This window comes from Ostrea edulis, chromosome 1 (assembly GCF_947568905.1).
Source record: "Ostrea edulis chromosome 1, xbOstEdul1.1, whole genome shotgun sequence".
NCBI lineage: Eukaryota > Metazoa > Mollusca > Bivalvia > Ostreida > Ostreidae > Ostrea > Ostrea edulis.
In genome coordinates this window covers 110,256,170-110,271,155 of record NC_079164.1, presented here as the reverse complement: position 1 = coordinate 110,271,155, position 14,986 = coordinate 110,256,170, and the positions used below count along the sequence as shown (strand labels likewise).

The 14,986-nt window shown below is 35.1% G+C and overlaps 1 protein-coding gene across 1 annotated transcript; it reads right to left on the bottom strand.

Moving 5' to 3' along the window:
* Positions 1-662: 662 nt before the first annotated feature.
* LOC130051324 (uncharacterized) lies at positions 663-10,726 on the bottom strand. Its single transcript, XM_056153288.1, has 6 exons — positions 10,670-10,726; positions 8,577-8,604; positions 5,785-5,849; positions 5,628-5,646; positions 4,067-4,143; positions 663-2,317 (listed from the first exon to the last, which is right to left on the bottom strand). The coding sequence occupies exons 1-6, from the start codon at positions 10,698-10,700 to the stop codon at positions 2,232-2,234; spliced, it is 306 nt and encodes a 101-aa protein (XP_056009263.1). The 5' UTR covers positions 10,701-10,726; the 3' UTR covers positions 663-2,231.
* Positions 10,727-14,986: the final 4,260 nt, after the last annotated feature.

Here is a 14,986-nt window from a genome sequence, read left to right as displayed (position 1 = left end):
CTGGCGTCTTTCATACCGATTGTTAGGCCGTTCTTGGTACATTGATTTTGACTACAGATAACTCTGTTTACCTGATCAGGATATAGGGCTCACGGCGGGTGTGACCGGTCGACAGGGGTGCTGACTCCTCTTTGGCATATGATCCCACCTCTGGTGCGTCCAGGGGTCCGTGTTTGTCCAACTATCTAATTTGTATTGCTTATAGGAATATGATATTGATCAATGTTCGTTATCTTCACCTTTCACGTGATATTTGGGTAAGCATATTTATCCCTGATCTCTCCTATACGCTCGATTTCAAGAGAACCCCACAATCCAGGAATTCATCAAGCTAGAGGAATCCTTATTTGAATAGTCAGAGTTTCCCTTTTCGCACTAGACTAAGGCGAAGCAACTCGTTATTCCATTGAATCCCTTGGGTGAGTATGCAAAGTGTTTGACAGTTTTATCTGATACGTTGTAATATATGATTTTAATGGATTGACCACAATGGTGATGTAAGTGTTGTGCCTGTCTAGGAGCTACATGTATAATGGTGTTATAGAGTAAGTCGCTGATACATACTGACACTTTGGATGATGAGAAAGAAAAATGAAACAGATATACAGAATACGTCAGTAATACCAGCTTTAAAACATTACAAGACTCATCCATTACGTCAATCAATCTTTATTTCACTTAATGGAGATTGCAAGCTATATACACTTTATATTAGATATTATTACAATGCATAAATTCAATAGAAACAGAGTAAGATCAGTAGATAAAGAATACATATGTTTACATGAAGTTAAAAATAAATAACAGTTACACAGGCTTTAAAGGAAGACTTTAGATATTTTGAGCCATAGCTCTACCATGGTGTTTTGGTTTTACGGCTGCTAATAACGCTAAGTATAATACATGACAATTCAGTCGAGATACCTTTATATATAAATGAACATGACGACATCACAGTACGATTTTTTATGAAATGGCAAGTAGATGGGCACCCCAACACAGCATCCCAGAATTACTCATTGCACCCTTTTCAAAGATATGATAATGGATAGTAGATTATTGTCACAAATACATGTATGATCGATTAGTATAAAAACGTGTCCTAAACAATATAATATATACGTTCCGTTAGTTGTAGAACTCGGTACTTCCAAGTACGTCTGACAAATATGAGATATTAAAAGGATAAAAAATAAAATTTCACATTTAGACGCCCAAAGGATAATTATTAAAGCTTGACAATTTAGTTAAAAAAAACATGGAGCAAAGGCCTCGCGGGATGTCAAATCATAGCCCTCATGCACCAAATTTTAATGTCGTGTAATTTTCTGCGAATTACACGTGAAATGTGTCACAAGGGGCGTTATAATCATTACTAATTGTCATCGGCATATAGATGCTCTTTATCAAACAAATCAAAAAGAAAAGAGATGACATGACCAATAAAGATGGGTTTAAATCATCACTTTCAACGCTACAGACCTACTCGTGAAACGCGAACGAAGTGTTTGAGGCAAGTACGGGTTTTTGAAGTTTGGTGATTTTGATTGTTCAAGATGTATCTACGACATTCTATGCAATATGATTTTTGCATAAACATTGTGTATGCTATGCGAAAATCGACTTCATACTGACTGATACTGCGTTTGCTCCACTTAGGAGCCCTGTTATCCACAGTGACGACCCCTCGGTGGTGACCTTGTGTACGGTGAATTCGAAAATTGCACAAAATATGTTATTCAAAACAAATTCAAAGACTTTTTAGTCATATATTGAATTGATTTTGCTAAAAAAAAAACTTAAAAGCTTAGTAACATGCAATGTGTCTTTCAACTTATGAAAGATTACTTTATCAAATATCAAAAGATTCGCTGAAATACGAGTGTAACAAGGAAATCAATCATCTTCAGCGTTTGTCTAAAGGCTCATGTAAAATTCGATTCTTAACAAACTGATGATTAAGATAATTAACCAATATGGCCTCGAACTGACGGAATTGCTTCTGTTATATACTTTGTAAATCTCATTATTATACATACAGTGTATCAAGTGTATCTCATTATTATACATACACTGTATCAAGTTTAAACTACAATCGTTTACAAGGTGTGTATGTATAAGTTAAAGCGCGTATAGGTATTGTCCGTGCGTTAAGTATTTCGGTGCATTCAAGATCAATTCTGCAAGCAGTTATTATTTTAAACTACCGCTTAAGACCTCCTTCGAGATTCTTAATTTTGAAATGAGGTGTTGAGGTACACATCATCTGGTCCTGACGTCTTCGGTTTGAGGGAAGTCTGGTATTTGCCGTCATCATCTATTGAAGCAAAATATGTATATTTGTCATGAGCATGTATATAAAAGGAATTGTATATAATTTAATACAATATCAGAATGTAAGAAAGTTTATCACTGGACCGGATACACCTCGTTCATCCATATTCCATGACAATGGAACATTGGTAGTTCATCAGAAACACCTATTATACAATAACAGTCTGTCTAAAGATGTTTGAATGTCGTCATTTTGACAAATGAAAGTTTATACTATGTTGGCATTTGAATATTGTAATCCATACGTTAATTTCTACGATATACCAAACTCTGGTTTGTGCTCATACAGAAACTTATATCTATTACTTGCTAGTCAGCAAATGTAGTAGATAAATAATTGTTTATTTGGAGATAATGTCACGTTGTTAGTGACACTAAGTATTATTTATATATATTGTAGAAGCATGGAAAAATGTATGAGAAAGTATTAACCTTTTTGATAAGTTTAAAGAATGCCAATGCATTCGGACTTTCAAGTAGTCATAATTATGTAAACCGTTAATAATACTTTAATTATCGGGGTGTTTATTAAATATGAGTCCAACTGCATAAAGAGTTCAGTCCAATTACTTCATCAATAAAAGAGTGGATGGTCTAGAAAATCCCAGAAAAAATTCAAAGAATATGCACATCTACACACTGTGCCCATATTGCATACAAAATTACACGAAATTCTTCTCAGCGGTTTCAGACTAGTTGCACTGGTAAATTATTTCAGTAGCAGTGTTTTTAATTCTAGACTTCTAGGGTCAGAAGGCGCATAACTCCCAGCAAAAGATCGGATCAAAATTCTCTACGAATATGCACATTTACACAGTATGTCCTTATTAGCTAGAGAGTTTCCTGGAATTCTGTTAGGCGGTTTCCGGGGAGTTGCACTGACAAAAACAGGAATAACAGAGACCAACCCCACCCCCACCCCACCCCCCAAAAACACATTCAAATGGGAATTTACCGTAAATATGAAAATCTACCGTACACAATAAAACCTTAGTATATAAGTTTTCTGAAATTATGTAGAGGTGGCTCAAATGCGTTGCGCTGACAATAACAGTACTTTTAAACAAAATTTAGACTAATGTACTTTTAGAGAAATCTCCGATCTCATGTCAAAACCAGATCCCAAGTCATTCAAAAAGAAAACCCAAAAAATTATCATAAAGATACTTTATTTAGTCTCTCCTCCGGGATTTTTAGGCTTATATACTAAATCTTACTTTCATCCTCTGAATTCAAATTGCATTACTTGTATCTCTGTCATATGTTATAAATGGGTTTGAGAGGAATAATAAACTGGAACTTGACTCCTTTTTGGGAGTCATAATTCGAATTTCAATTGGTTATATGTTTTAAAAACTTTTTCCACGCAATCCTGGATAAATAGTTTGCATAAATTTGCTGTACTGACATTGATATCAATTGAAAAGAAACTGGATCCTTCATTTGATGAAAATTGAATACTCTATATAGATTAATATAGCAAGCTTGTTTGAAGTTGATTAGATGACTTTTGGGAATATTATACTGCTCAATGGCATTGCTCTATTCCTAAATCCAACATAATGTCAATAACATAAAATTTTATTCACTATGATAACCCCTTGAATATATTACATCAATAACTATGATCTTTTGATTTATGATCATTAACTAAAGTTTATAAGCGACCTAAACTATGTGTTCCAAGTAATAATGATGTAAGCTATAATAATAACATGACTTAAGAGTGTACCTTCTTTTTTAGAAACCGTTGAAAGTTTCTCATATTTATTTTCACCACTGGGCCCTTGAATGCTCTCGTAAGTTTGCCTACAATAATACATGGTTGAAGATGATTACAATTATCACATTGTTAAATAGAAAATAGATAAAGTCAAACAAGGCCCGCCATAATTTCATTTTGATAATGTGCTGTTTTTATGATGATCTTGTTCTGACCTAAAGACCCAGATTTTACAGCTGTTTCCCCACGATTATTTACCTTGTACTAAACATAAAGTAATGGATTAAGGATATCCTGTGATCTTGAAATCAAATTCTCCCTGTGACCTTTATCCTTTGACCTCAAATGTTTGCTTAAGATAACACATTATTGTAAATATTAACGATAACATTGCAAGCCAGAGAACTGACAAAGTTAAACTGGGCCCCACCATCAGCTGATTTGAAATAATGTACTGTTCTGATCTTCACACTTGATCTGATGGCACAAATGGTAAAGCTGTTTTTATCTGACCATCACCTACTGTGCACCAAATACAAATGAAACAACTTGATATAATGTCAGCCATTTTTGCATAGTGACATTTGGTTGTTTACTCAAATATATGCGTGTTTTCCTATGACAATTGCCAAGCTGAATATGAAAACAATTGATTGAAGGTCTCCTTGGAAAATAGAAAAAAAAACTCTGGCTATGGATCTTAATCATTGTGTTTTATTTTGGTACTTTTACAGATACAAAATATTATCCCATTTAATTTCATTTAAATGTGTTTAATGTTTTATTTCTCTTTATACTAATGTAAAACCTATTCGGTACTAATTTTGATGCAGCAGATGCACATTTCGACAAATGATGTCTCTTCAGGGATGCTCAAGCTGAAATATTGGAAATCCGAAATAACAATAAACTTGTAAAAACAGAGTACCAAAGACTAGAGTCAAATTTGTCTAAGAATCAGAGCTATTCACGAGGGAGATAATCCTTAATTTTGAAATAAATTTATAAATATTATCACAGCAATTAAATATACATTCGTATTTTCAAGCTAGTAACGAAGTACCTAGCTACTGGGCTGTATATACCCTCTGGGACTAATAGTCCACTAACAAAGCCTTCGACCCAAGGGTCGTAATGTAAAACTTATACGGTACATATTTGATGCAGCAGATGCGCATTTCGACAAACAATGTCTCTTTAGTGATGCTCAAGCTGAAATATTGGAAATCCGAAATAACAACAAACTTGTAAGAACTAAAAAAAAAAAAAACATAGGGTGTCTAAGATAGGAATCAAATTCGCCTTGGAGTAATTTGTTCTATATAAGGCGCTATATAGATTTTATTATAATTAAATAGTTCTGATTTCTGGGAATTAGAATCTTGTTGACTCCAGTGGTATACTTCTCCTATTGAGCAGAAAGTTATGAAAATATACAAATACATTTACTTGTTTCATAAAACGTCTACAGATTGTCAGGCTGACACAGTGATTACCATACGGGGACTTAAAAATGATACAGACACGTCAATGTTAGATCGAGATCAAAAGAGATATATGTATACCTTACCTCTCACTTTCTTGTTGATCTGTGTAAAATAATGAATAAATTTCAATATTGATTAAAACACAGACATGTTCAACCAAATACATCAATATCCAAAGAGATGTAAATATGCATTATCAATTCAAGAAATCCTAGTGATAGAAATAGAACTTTACATAACCTTTAGTGGAGAGACCCTCGTACTGATTGCCATTATCTGTCTCTGTTAAGTCGTCATATATACCTCTGTATAAAAAAAAGTTAAATATTCTGATTTTTAGACCATGCAATGAATGCAAGCATATATTCATATCAGTTCATTCAGACAAATATCCAAATTGATTAAAAACATACACATCTTAATGTAATCATCAACTAATTTGAAAAGACAAAAAAAGCTCGTGAAAATGCTTTGTCCTATTCAATTACTCTATTTGTTCCGCAGTTAGATTACAAGAAAGTAACTTTAGTGAATATTCTAAAGTTTTGTTCTGCGTTTTACTAAATTTTACAAGAATTAAAAGCAAAGGAAAAATGATAACTGTGTCTATTTAATATCATGTTCTCGCTATCACCATTCGCACCACGATTGAAATTCTGGTCTTCATCGTGGACTTGGATCATATCAATTCATATCAGATCTTGAGGTCAGTCGTGACAATTGTGTCAATAGAAGAAAATACTTTGCCTGTCAATTTTTTTTCTACGATCACCACAATTAATTTACAGTCACTATAACCGCATAAAATCGTATTGCATCGTAACAAACCGCATTATATTGCATCTAATCGTGCTCCCAAATCGTGATGATACCAGTTAATCTTTTACAAGGTAAACACCACGTTTAGTTGCGATTCGTTGTTATGCACCATGATCTGTCACGATAATCATAATATATTTATACAGTAATGCTGCAAATACCACGTTGTTATCAACCTAAACTTCCACCATTTTTAGTAATTGTGGGTTGTTTTGTTCACTTTCTAGATGTTAGAAAATGAAGTCAATGGTCACGGGCTGTATCTCTACCCATCGGGGTACAATCGTAAGTCAAACATTGGTATCTTCGATCCTGATCGTGAAAGACATCGCGATCATAATTGTATCCTATCGCAATATAGCGCATCGGTTAATGATTAAGATATCGTAATGAATACGAACGTATCTGCACGCACATTACTATATAGTATCCTCCCAAATCAGAACTCCCGATCGTGATGATTGTATAAGATCGAGGTTCAATCGTGAACTTGATCGGGACAATCTTATACTGTATGTGATCGTATCTGAACAGGTGTTCAGTTCGTGACACATCGTGACAACAGAAATGTATTTACTATGACCTAACGGGATCATAGCGCAACAAATTGTATAATAACTCGCAGCATCTCGTATCAAAACCTGAATTTCGAGAAATGTTCATGGTCAATCGTGTTCGTAACGTAATGCACAACAGAGTGAACCAGGCATAAGCAAGTTTAGTTTCATTCGTCATACATCTTTGTCACAAATGCACCGATTTGGGTTGAGGTTCTATTTTTAAAGTTTTTAAACTAAAGCTGGTTTACTCTAATGTAACACAATCAATAAACGATTTAAAACATAAAAGAACTGCGAATTGACAGATAGAAAAGCATGTCAATGAAAAGTGAAGATAACGAACAGTGATCAATATCATAACTCCTATAAGCAATACAATATAGATAGTTGGGCACACATGGACCCCTAAATACACCACAGGTGGGATCAGGTGTCTAGGAAGAGTAAGCATCCCCTGTCGACAGGTCACATCCGCCGTGAGTCCTATATCCTGATCAGGTAAGCGGAGTTATCCGTAGTCAAAATCAGTGTGCCAAGAACGGCCTAACAATATGTATGAAAAACGTCGGACAGCATTTGACCCAATGATAGGTTGTATTGACGAACTAGATCGTTATAACGACCATAAAATTTGCGAAATGCTGACTTCAATGGAAACTGTTCAAACCCCTGTACCATCAACTTCTTTGTCAGTAGCCTACTCTTACTTATCAAATCAGTTGAGAGATATGAACATCATCTGCAGGTGATAATGGAATATTGCTACATAAATATGGGAAGTTGACGATGAAGAAGCTAAAATCAGCCCGTTTGTCATACAGTTGAGTTGTCAGTTTGCCATTAATGTCTATTTTCAATGAAATATCTAAGTATGAAGCAGACGTGGACGACTCTGTGGTTTCTTTTATTACGAGGTCACAGGGATACATCGAATCGACATAGGAATGAAAGTTATTATTGTTAATAGACAAAACGTCTTTGATATATCTAAATGTCGAATTGAAGGCCACAGCAAGATATTTTTTCTTTTCACGTAGAAGTTTTTAAATACATTTTGCTTCATATGAATATAGAAACATATCAGCTAACAAAGAAGCACAATTCGTACCAATGGGAATTCCAATAGACTGTTGGAAGACCTGATCATCAAAGGCCACCAAGATATTGTTACTGAGGAACTCCAGCATTTTTTTTATTTCAACTTCAGAGTATTTGTGCGTTGGATCAGAGTCAATAGAAAATTGAAATTAGAGTCACAGTTAAATATTGATTTATGATACAATCTAAATTATATAAGGATACCTTCAAGTAAGTTAATTTCTATAGTTCAATGATTCGTTAAGAAATTCGACCCATGTTCATTATCTCGTAATCATCTTCCTTATTTATGTTCCCTTCGAAAGGACGCCGCCCTTGTTCAAACAAACTCGAATCTTCCTCATCCAAGTTTTCTTTGTACCAAGCTTGTTTGACAATAGTCCACTGCATGATGTTCTAAGACGTCGAAAATGTGACAGGTTTACAGACGACAGATTGACGATGTAAAAAGAGAACTCAGAAAATCTCTCTTAGGCGATCACGAATAAGAATATGTGGAACAAAGTCCCCATCAATTACAAATGGACAACACCTTTTCTTCCTATTATCATTTACCTTTCTCCGTGTTGATGCACAGTATGCTCTGAAAATATAGACAAGAACTGTATTTTACAGTGAAAAACGTTTAGTGAAATACATGTGGAAAACAATAGGCTCCTGAGTGTGGCTATGTCCTATTTAGTGGAAGAACGGACATAAACAACATACATTATATTGTAATATAATTGAACTACTTATATATTAATAAGAACAATATTGTGTATAATATGGGTTAACAAATCTGTCTCTACTATTTACACTTATCTAGACTATGCGATATTGAAAATAATGAATTTGTTACTGAATTTTTATCACTGCGAAAGTTATCTTTCCCTAGAAAATATTGTGCATTTCTGTGCTGAGTGTAAAAACATGGTTAACGAAGATTCCAAGCAAATATGCATGGTATAACTAGTTGTCTACATTTCATATTCACTTCCCATAAACTCCGTCTGGTAGAAGTACATTTGGGAGTGAGAAAGAAAATGGCTGTTTGAGATAACTTGCCGTCTTGTTTACTTAGTGTTTTGTATCAATTTTGATTCATCGAATCTTCCAAAATATTCCCAATGTTTTGTCCTAATATCGTTCCTTGAATTTGGTATTGGTACAAACTTACATAAATATCAATCTGGGAAGTCTTGGAAGACACTGTATACTAAATATTTCGCAAATGCCATGGTCGTTATAATAATAAAGTTTGCAAATACAACCTATCGTTGGGTCAAATGACGTCTGACTTGTTTCATGCCGATTGTTAGGCCGTTCTTGGTACACTAACTTTGACTACGGATAGCTCCGTTTACCTGATTAAGATATAGGGCTCACGGCGAGTGTGACCGGTCGACAAGGATGCTTACTTCTCTAGGCACCTGATCCACCTCTGGTATATCCATAGATCTGTATTTGCCCAAACTCTCTATTTTGTATTGCTTATAGCAGTTAAGAGATTGATCAATGTTCGTTATCTTCGCCTTTCGTACCAGATGGTTCCTCGTGAATTTGCTTTTTAACCTTTACATACCACCTTATGAATTGTATGTTCAATTTCAAAGCGCATAGTGACACCATAAGAGGAACAATATATCTATTGAAAATATGGGTATGTTTTAATAGTAAAGAAATTGATCAGAGAGATAACTCTGCACAAACCACTATCCTTAAATATTCATCATTATAACACTATACGGTTAGCTTACGACTACATTGTTTAATATACATCATTCCTTAAGTAATTCCTATGCTGTTCTACTGTTGTATATGATATTTCTATGAATTGAAAAATGCCTGTAACAAATATTTGAGATATGTTATTATACATATAGTGATGTTTTGTACTTTTATATAAATTATATATATGCCTTAAAAAAACCTCTGCACAAACCAAAAACCTTACTTCTTGGTAAAATCAATATCAGTTTAATAGATTAGATGCTAGGCACCTGATCCCACCTGTGCTGTGTCCAGGGGTCCGTGTGTGCCCAACTATCTACTTTTTATTGCTTACAGGAGTTATGAGATTGATCACTGTTTGTTATCTTCACCTCTATAGGAGTTATGAGATGAGATTGATCACTGTTCGTTATATCCACCTTGCATCTAAGTATTGTAGCAAAATCAAACATTTCCCATGTATTTATTGAAAATGTGGGTATGTTTTAATATTAGAGAATTTTATCAGAGAGATAACTCTACACAGATCGAAACCCTTACTTCTATTTGGTAAAGTCAATATCAGTTTAATAGATCAGATGCAGAGCTAAGTTTTGTAGCAAATTAAACCCCAATCAAACATTCCCCGTGTTATCTATCGACCAAGATTTTGTTTTCGAAAAAGCTACTCATGCGCACAGAAAATATACTAGTACATAAACATATCTTTGAAAAATGATTCACAACTCCAAGAGTTTGTGTCTGCCCAACTCTTAATTTTGTATTCCTTATTGGAGTTATGAGATTGATCACTGTTACCTTCGCCTTTTTAGGCACAAAAATGATAGTTTTTTTTTTTGTATTTCATATCATCTATCGTTACTCCTGGTGAATGGAAAGGTACAGTGTAATTCCGGAAGCGAAAGATAGAAATATTATGTATAAATTTCACTTACCTGTCATCGGAGTACTGGATTCCTCTTTCATTAAATCGTTTACTTTTACACTTTTGTTTCTGTAAGATAAAACCCCGCATGTTAATGGTTCAGTAATTATGTTTATGCTACCGATCCATTGGTAACAAAAACACCTTATAATTACATTACACTATCATTGAAATGATTATTCCTAGGCAAAGTGTACTTGAATTCGTTTTGAAATGAAAAGATACCAATGTATTTGGCTGTATTTTGTAGGAGCAAAGCTTGCTTTTTTCTTAGGATACAATTCTCATAAACGCATGCTTATCTTTAAAATCATTGAAGCTTTATATGCCACAAAGCAGTATTTACCATAACAACAAAACTGAAACATTATTAGGATTGTATGTCATTCCACAACCGTTTTGAAGTGCGACTGAGCGACGTGTTTTTATAAGTTCACAATATCTTTGTTTTTCTCACAGTTGTTGTCATATTAATATCATCACAAAACTGAATGACATATCAACGGTACATTATGTTTGTAACAACTATCCTAAAACTAAAAAAGGATGAACTTTGCTTTTCACATACATATTTCTTTAGACGGCCAGGAACAAGTCTAATGTTCAGTGTACATTTCCTCTGATGTAATGTTCAGTTCCCAGAAAAAAAATGTATTTACTTGTAGAGTATAAACTTAACTTATACATAAAAAATAAATCGCTGGACTAGATAACTACAGGTTAAGTAGAAAATTGGTTTAGCCTGACTCCAGAGTTAGACTTTTTAACCCACAGTTTCAAAAGTTTGTAATTTTCTAAAGATATCAATGTTTATGATTGTGAATATACACAGAGTTTGATATAAATTAGAATGAAATTACAATAATTGGTAGGGTTTTCACGAGTTCTTAGTATAGTTTATTTAGCCCCACGCTGAGGTGTAAACCTGTAGGAGAATAAAATAGCTAATGGTGATTATCACTATATTTATCTACTGATTGCTCAATACTACTATATTTAGTTCCATTGCGCCGCGTGAATGGCAGCAAGTTTTTGAGCTCTCTGTTAACATCAAAACTTTCAGTGCTGTTTTAAGTGCAAACCTGTGAATTTTTATATCACCATGTTGTTTAAGACTTCAGGAAGACGTTTGATAGTTTTGTCTGCGGATTATTTGTTGCGTAACGGAATCTTGGTTAGATGACGGTAATCCAAAACATACAATTGTCAGATCTGATCTTAACGTATCTGGTTATAACTTTATCGATGTTCCCCGCAATTTACGATCAGGTGGCGGAACGGGGATCATGTACAGAAACACTCTTGATGTAAAGTTAGTGAATTCTGGACAAAAAGATTCCTTTGAATTTTCAATATATAGATTACAATATGGATGACAACAAAACATATTTTTACGGTCGATCGTCATTCTTACTCAACAGCGCATCCAGTGACCACAACGGTGTTTTTTGAAGAATTTACATCTTTTCTAGAAGAGAAACAAACCACTGCATTGTTAGCATTTGTTGTGATTTCAGAATTCATTACAATAAAGTTGACGACACAATTGTGAAGTTATGGGATTCAAATTGTAAATTGTCAGACACGTCCATCTGGTAATATACTTATCTTATCACGGTACGGAACATTGATAAGATAGTCTGGTCCGAACCAACCGAAAATTTTCAAATAAGTGACACTAGCTTCAGTCATACATATATATATATACATGTATATATATATATATATATATATATATATATATATATATATATATATATATATATACCTAAGCTTAAGATAACTAGAGAAATCTGGAAAGTGAGGAAACTTAAAGACATAAATACAATATACAGATCCTAAAACGTACTACCACTTGCACGGAACGGTAGGAAACGATTTCCACGGAACGATGAACAGTTTGCGAGGAACGAACAGCAACATAGTAGCACCCTTCAGGATGATCTCATACAATTTAATGCAAATGCAACCAAACAGTACGACCCGGAAGATTTAGCAAAGTTTTACAATTCTGAACTTTGAAACATCTTGGACAATCATGCTCCTGTAAAAGAGAAATTGGTGACGATTCGACCTACTTTAGCGTGGTTTACGTAGGAATCGGGTCATGTTAAGGCACGTTGTAGGTCAGCGGACAGAAAATGGAAAGGAAAAAAGACTGCGCACCATGATTACGCATACAGATATGCTAAACGGGTGCACAGAAAACATCTTAAATACAACAAATTCAAGCACATCAATTCAAATAGTGCGGTAAGGATGCATAACAAATTTACAAAAAGTCTATGGATTGATGGGTACAAGTAAAAGCAATCCTATGCCGTCAAATGATTAGCAGACGAATTTAGTTCATTCTGTATGGATAAAAGTTTAAAACTTCGCAATACTTTAAACGATTTCGAGCAATTTGATCCAAATCTTGGATTCAAATGCACATATCACTTTAATGATTTTAATTCAGTGTTTGGTGTAGATGTTTTAAGTGTGATCAGAAACTCATTGCCTACCACCTGCCTCACTGACCCCATTCCATCAAAATTGATAAAACAGTATTCTGAGGTGTTATTACCAACAATAACCGCCATAGTCAACAAATCCCTCACATCAGGTGCTTTTGTAAATGAGTGGAAAACAGCAATCATAAGACCACTACTGAAAAAAGTGGCTAAGAGGCGATTTTAAAAAAAACTATCTTCCGGTGAATAACTTGTTATATTTCAAAAATTGACGAAAAATACATACTAAACCAGTTTACGAAATACCTGGAATTGCGAAAACTACTACCCTATTAGCAAAGTGTATACAGAAGGGGCTTTAGTATAGATACAACTCTTCTTAAACTCTCATCTGATGTTCTTTGGAAAATGCAATGGCAACAGGTAATCGCGATAGTTGCGTTAAATCTTTTCGCTGCTTTCGACTTGATCATAGTATATTCGCCAAAGTGTTACAAACTACTGTCGGGATGTCTAATTCAGCATTGGATTGGTTTAAAGCATATTTCCCCAGAATGGGAGAAGTGCATATTAATTCGTCTAAATCTCAACTCAGAGACGTTGAATTTTCTGTATCACAAGGTAGTACCGGTATATGTGGGCGTGTTCTTTACACTGTTTATGCTAGTACTTTACAATATTTTATCAAAGACTCCGATGTCTCTCTACTTGGTTATGCCGATGACCAATCCACATAAGACAGTTTCAATCCGAAGACCTAAAATGATGAAAAGCTCCATTGCATGTGACAATCCACTTGTTGACCCACCAGCACTCGGTGATGAAACTAAACTTAGCCATTTCCAACATATTACTGTGGATGAGGTCACAAAGTTGATTAGGTCATCTGTCAACAAGAGCTGTGAACTGAACCCTATGCCTACATCTCCTGTGAAGCAAGAAGTCACAGCTCTTGCTCCCGTCATCACTTCTATCATAAATAAGTCACTTGATAGTGGTTCCTTCCCAAAATCTTTCAAAGGAGCTATTGTGACACCATTTCTAAAAAAGGTTTCACTGGACCCTGACATACCAAAGAACTACCGGCTGGTGTCTAACCTTGTCTATCCAAGTTGATTGAGAAAGTTGTGGCAGCACAGATACAAGCCTATCACGGAGAACAAACTACTGGAGCCATTCCAGAGTGCTTACCGTCAGGAGCATAGTACTGAGACAGCACCTGCGAGTTCACAGCGATGTGGTTTGTGTCCTTGGAGAGCAGAAGACTGTCTTGTTAGTGCAATTGGACATATCGGCTGCCTTTGACACTGTAGATCATTCACGCTTGCTGCAAATACTCAAGAACCTTAGAATTAAGGACACTGTGCACATTTGGTTCGCGTCCTATCTTACCAATCGGACCCAGATTGTCAAAGTCAAGGGAGCGAAATCTGGTGCCACTCAGTTGGTTTGCAGTGTCCCCAGGGATCGCTGCTCGGGCCCGTTCTGTTCAACATCTACACAGCATCCCCGGGGGCCTTTCTCAAAAAGAACCATGTCTTGTACCACATGTATGCTGACGATAATGAACTGTATATGAGCTTTGAAGTCCAACAAGCCGCTCTTGTAGTCAGTCAGATGGAGTCTTGTTTAAGGTCAGTTCAAACCTGGATGGCTCAGCATCACCTCAATATCAACACAGACAAGACTGAGGTGCTAGTGATATCCTCCAGACAAATGGCCTCTAAGCTACACAAACCATCACTGCAAGTAGGATACGACTTTATCACTCCTGTTACTAAGGCCAAGGGCGTTGGTGTAACCATTGACTGTCACATGACCATGGAGGCACACATATCATCAGTGAGCAGAGGTGCCTTCATACACCTTAA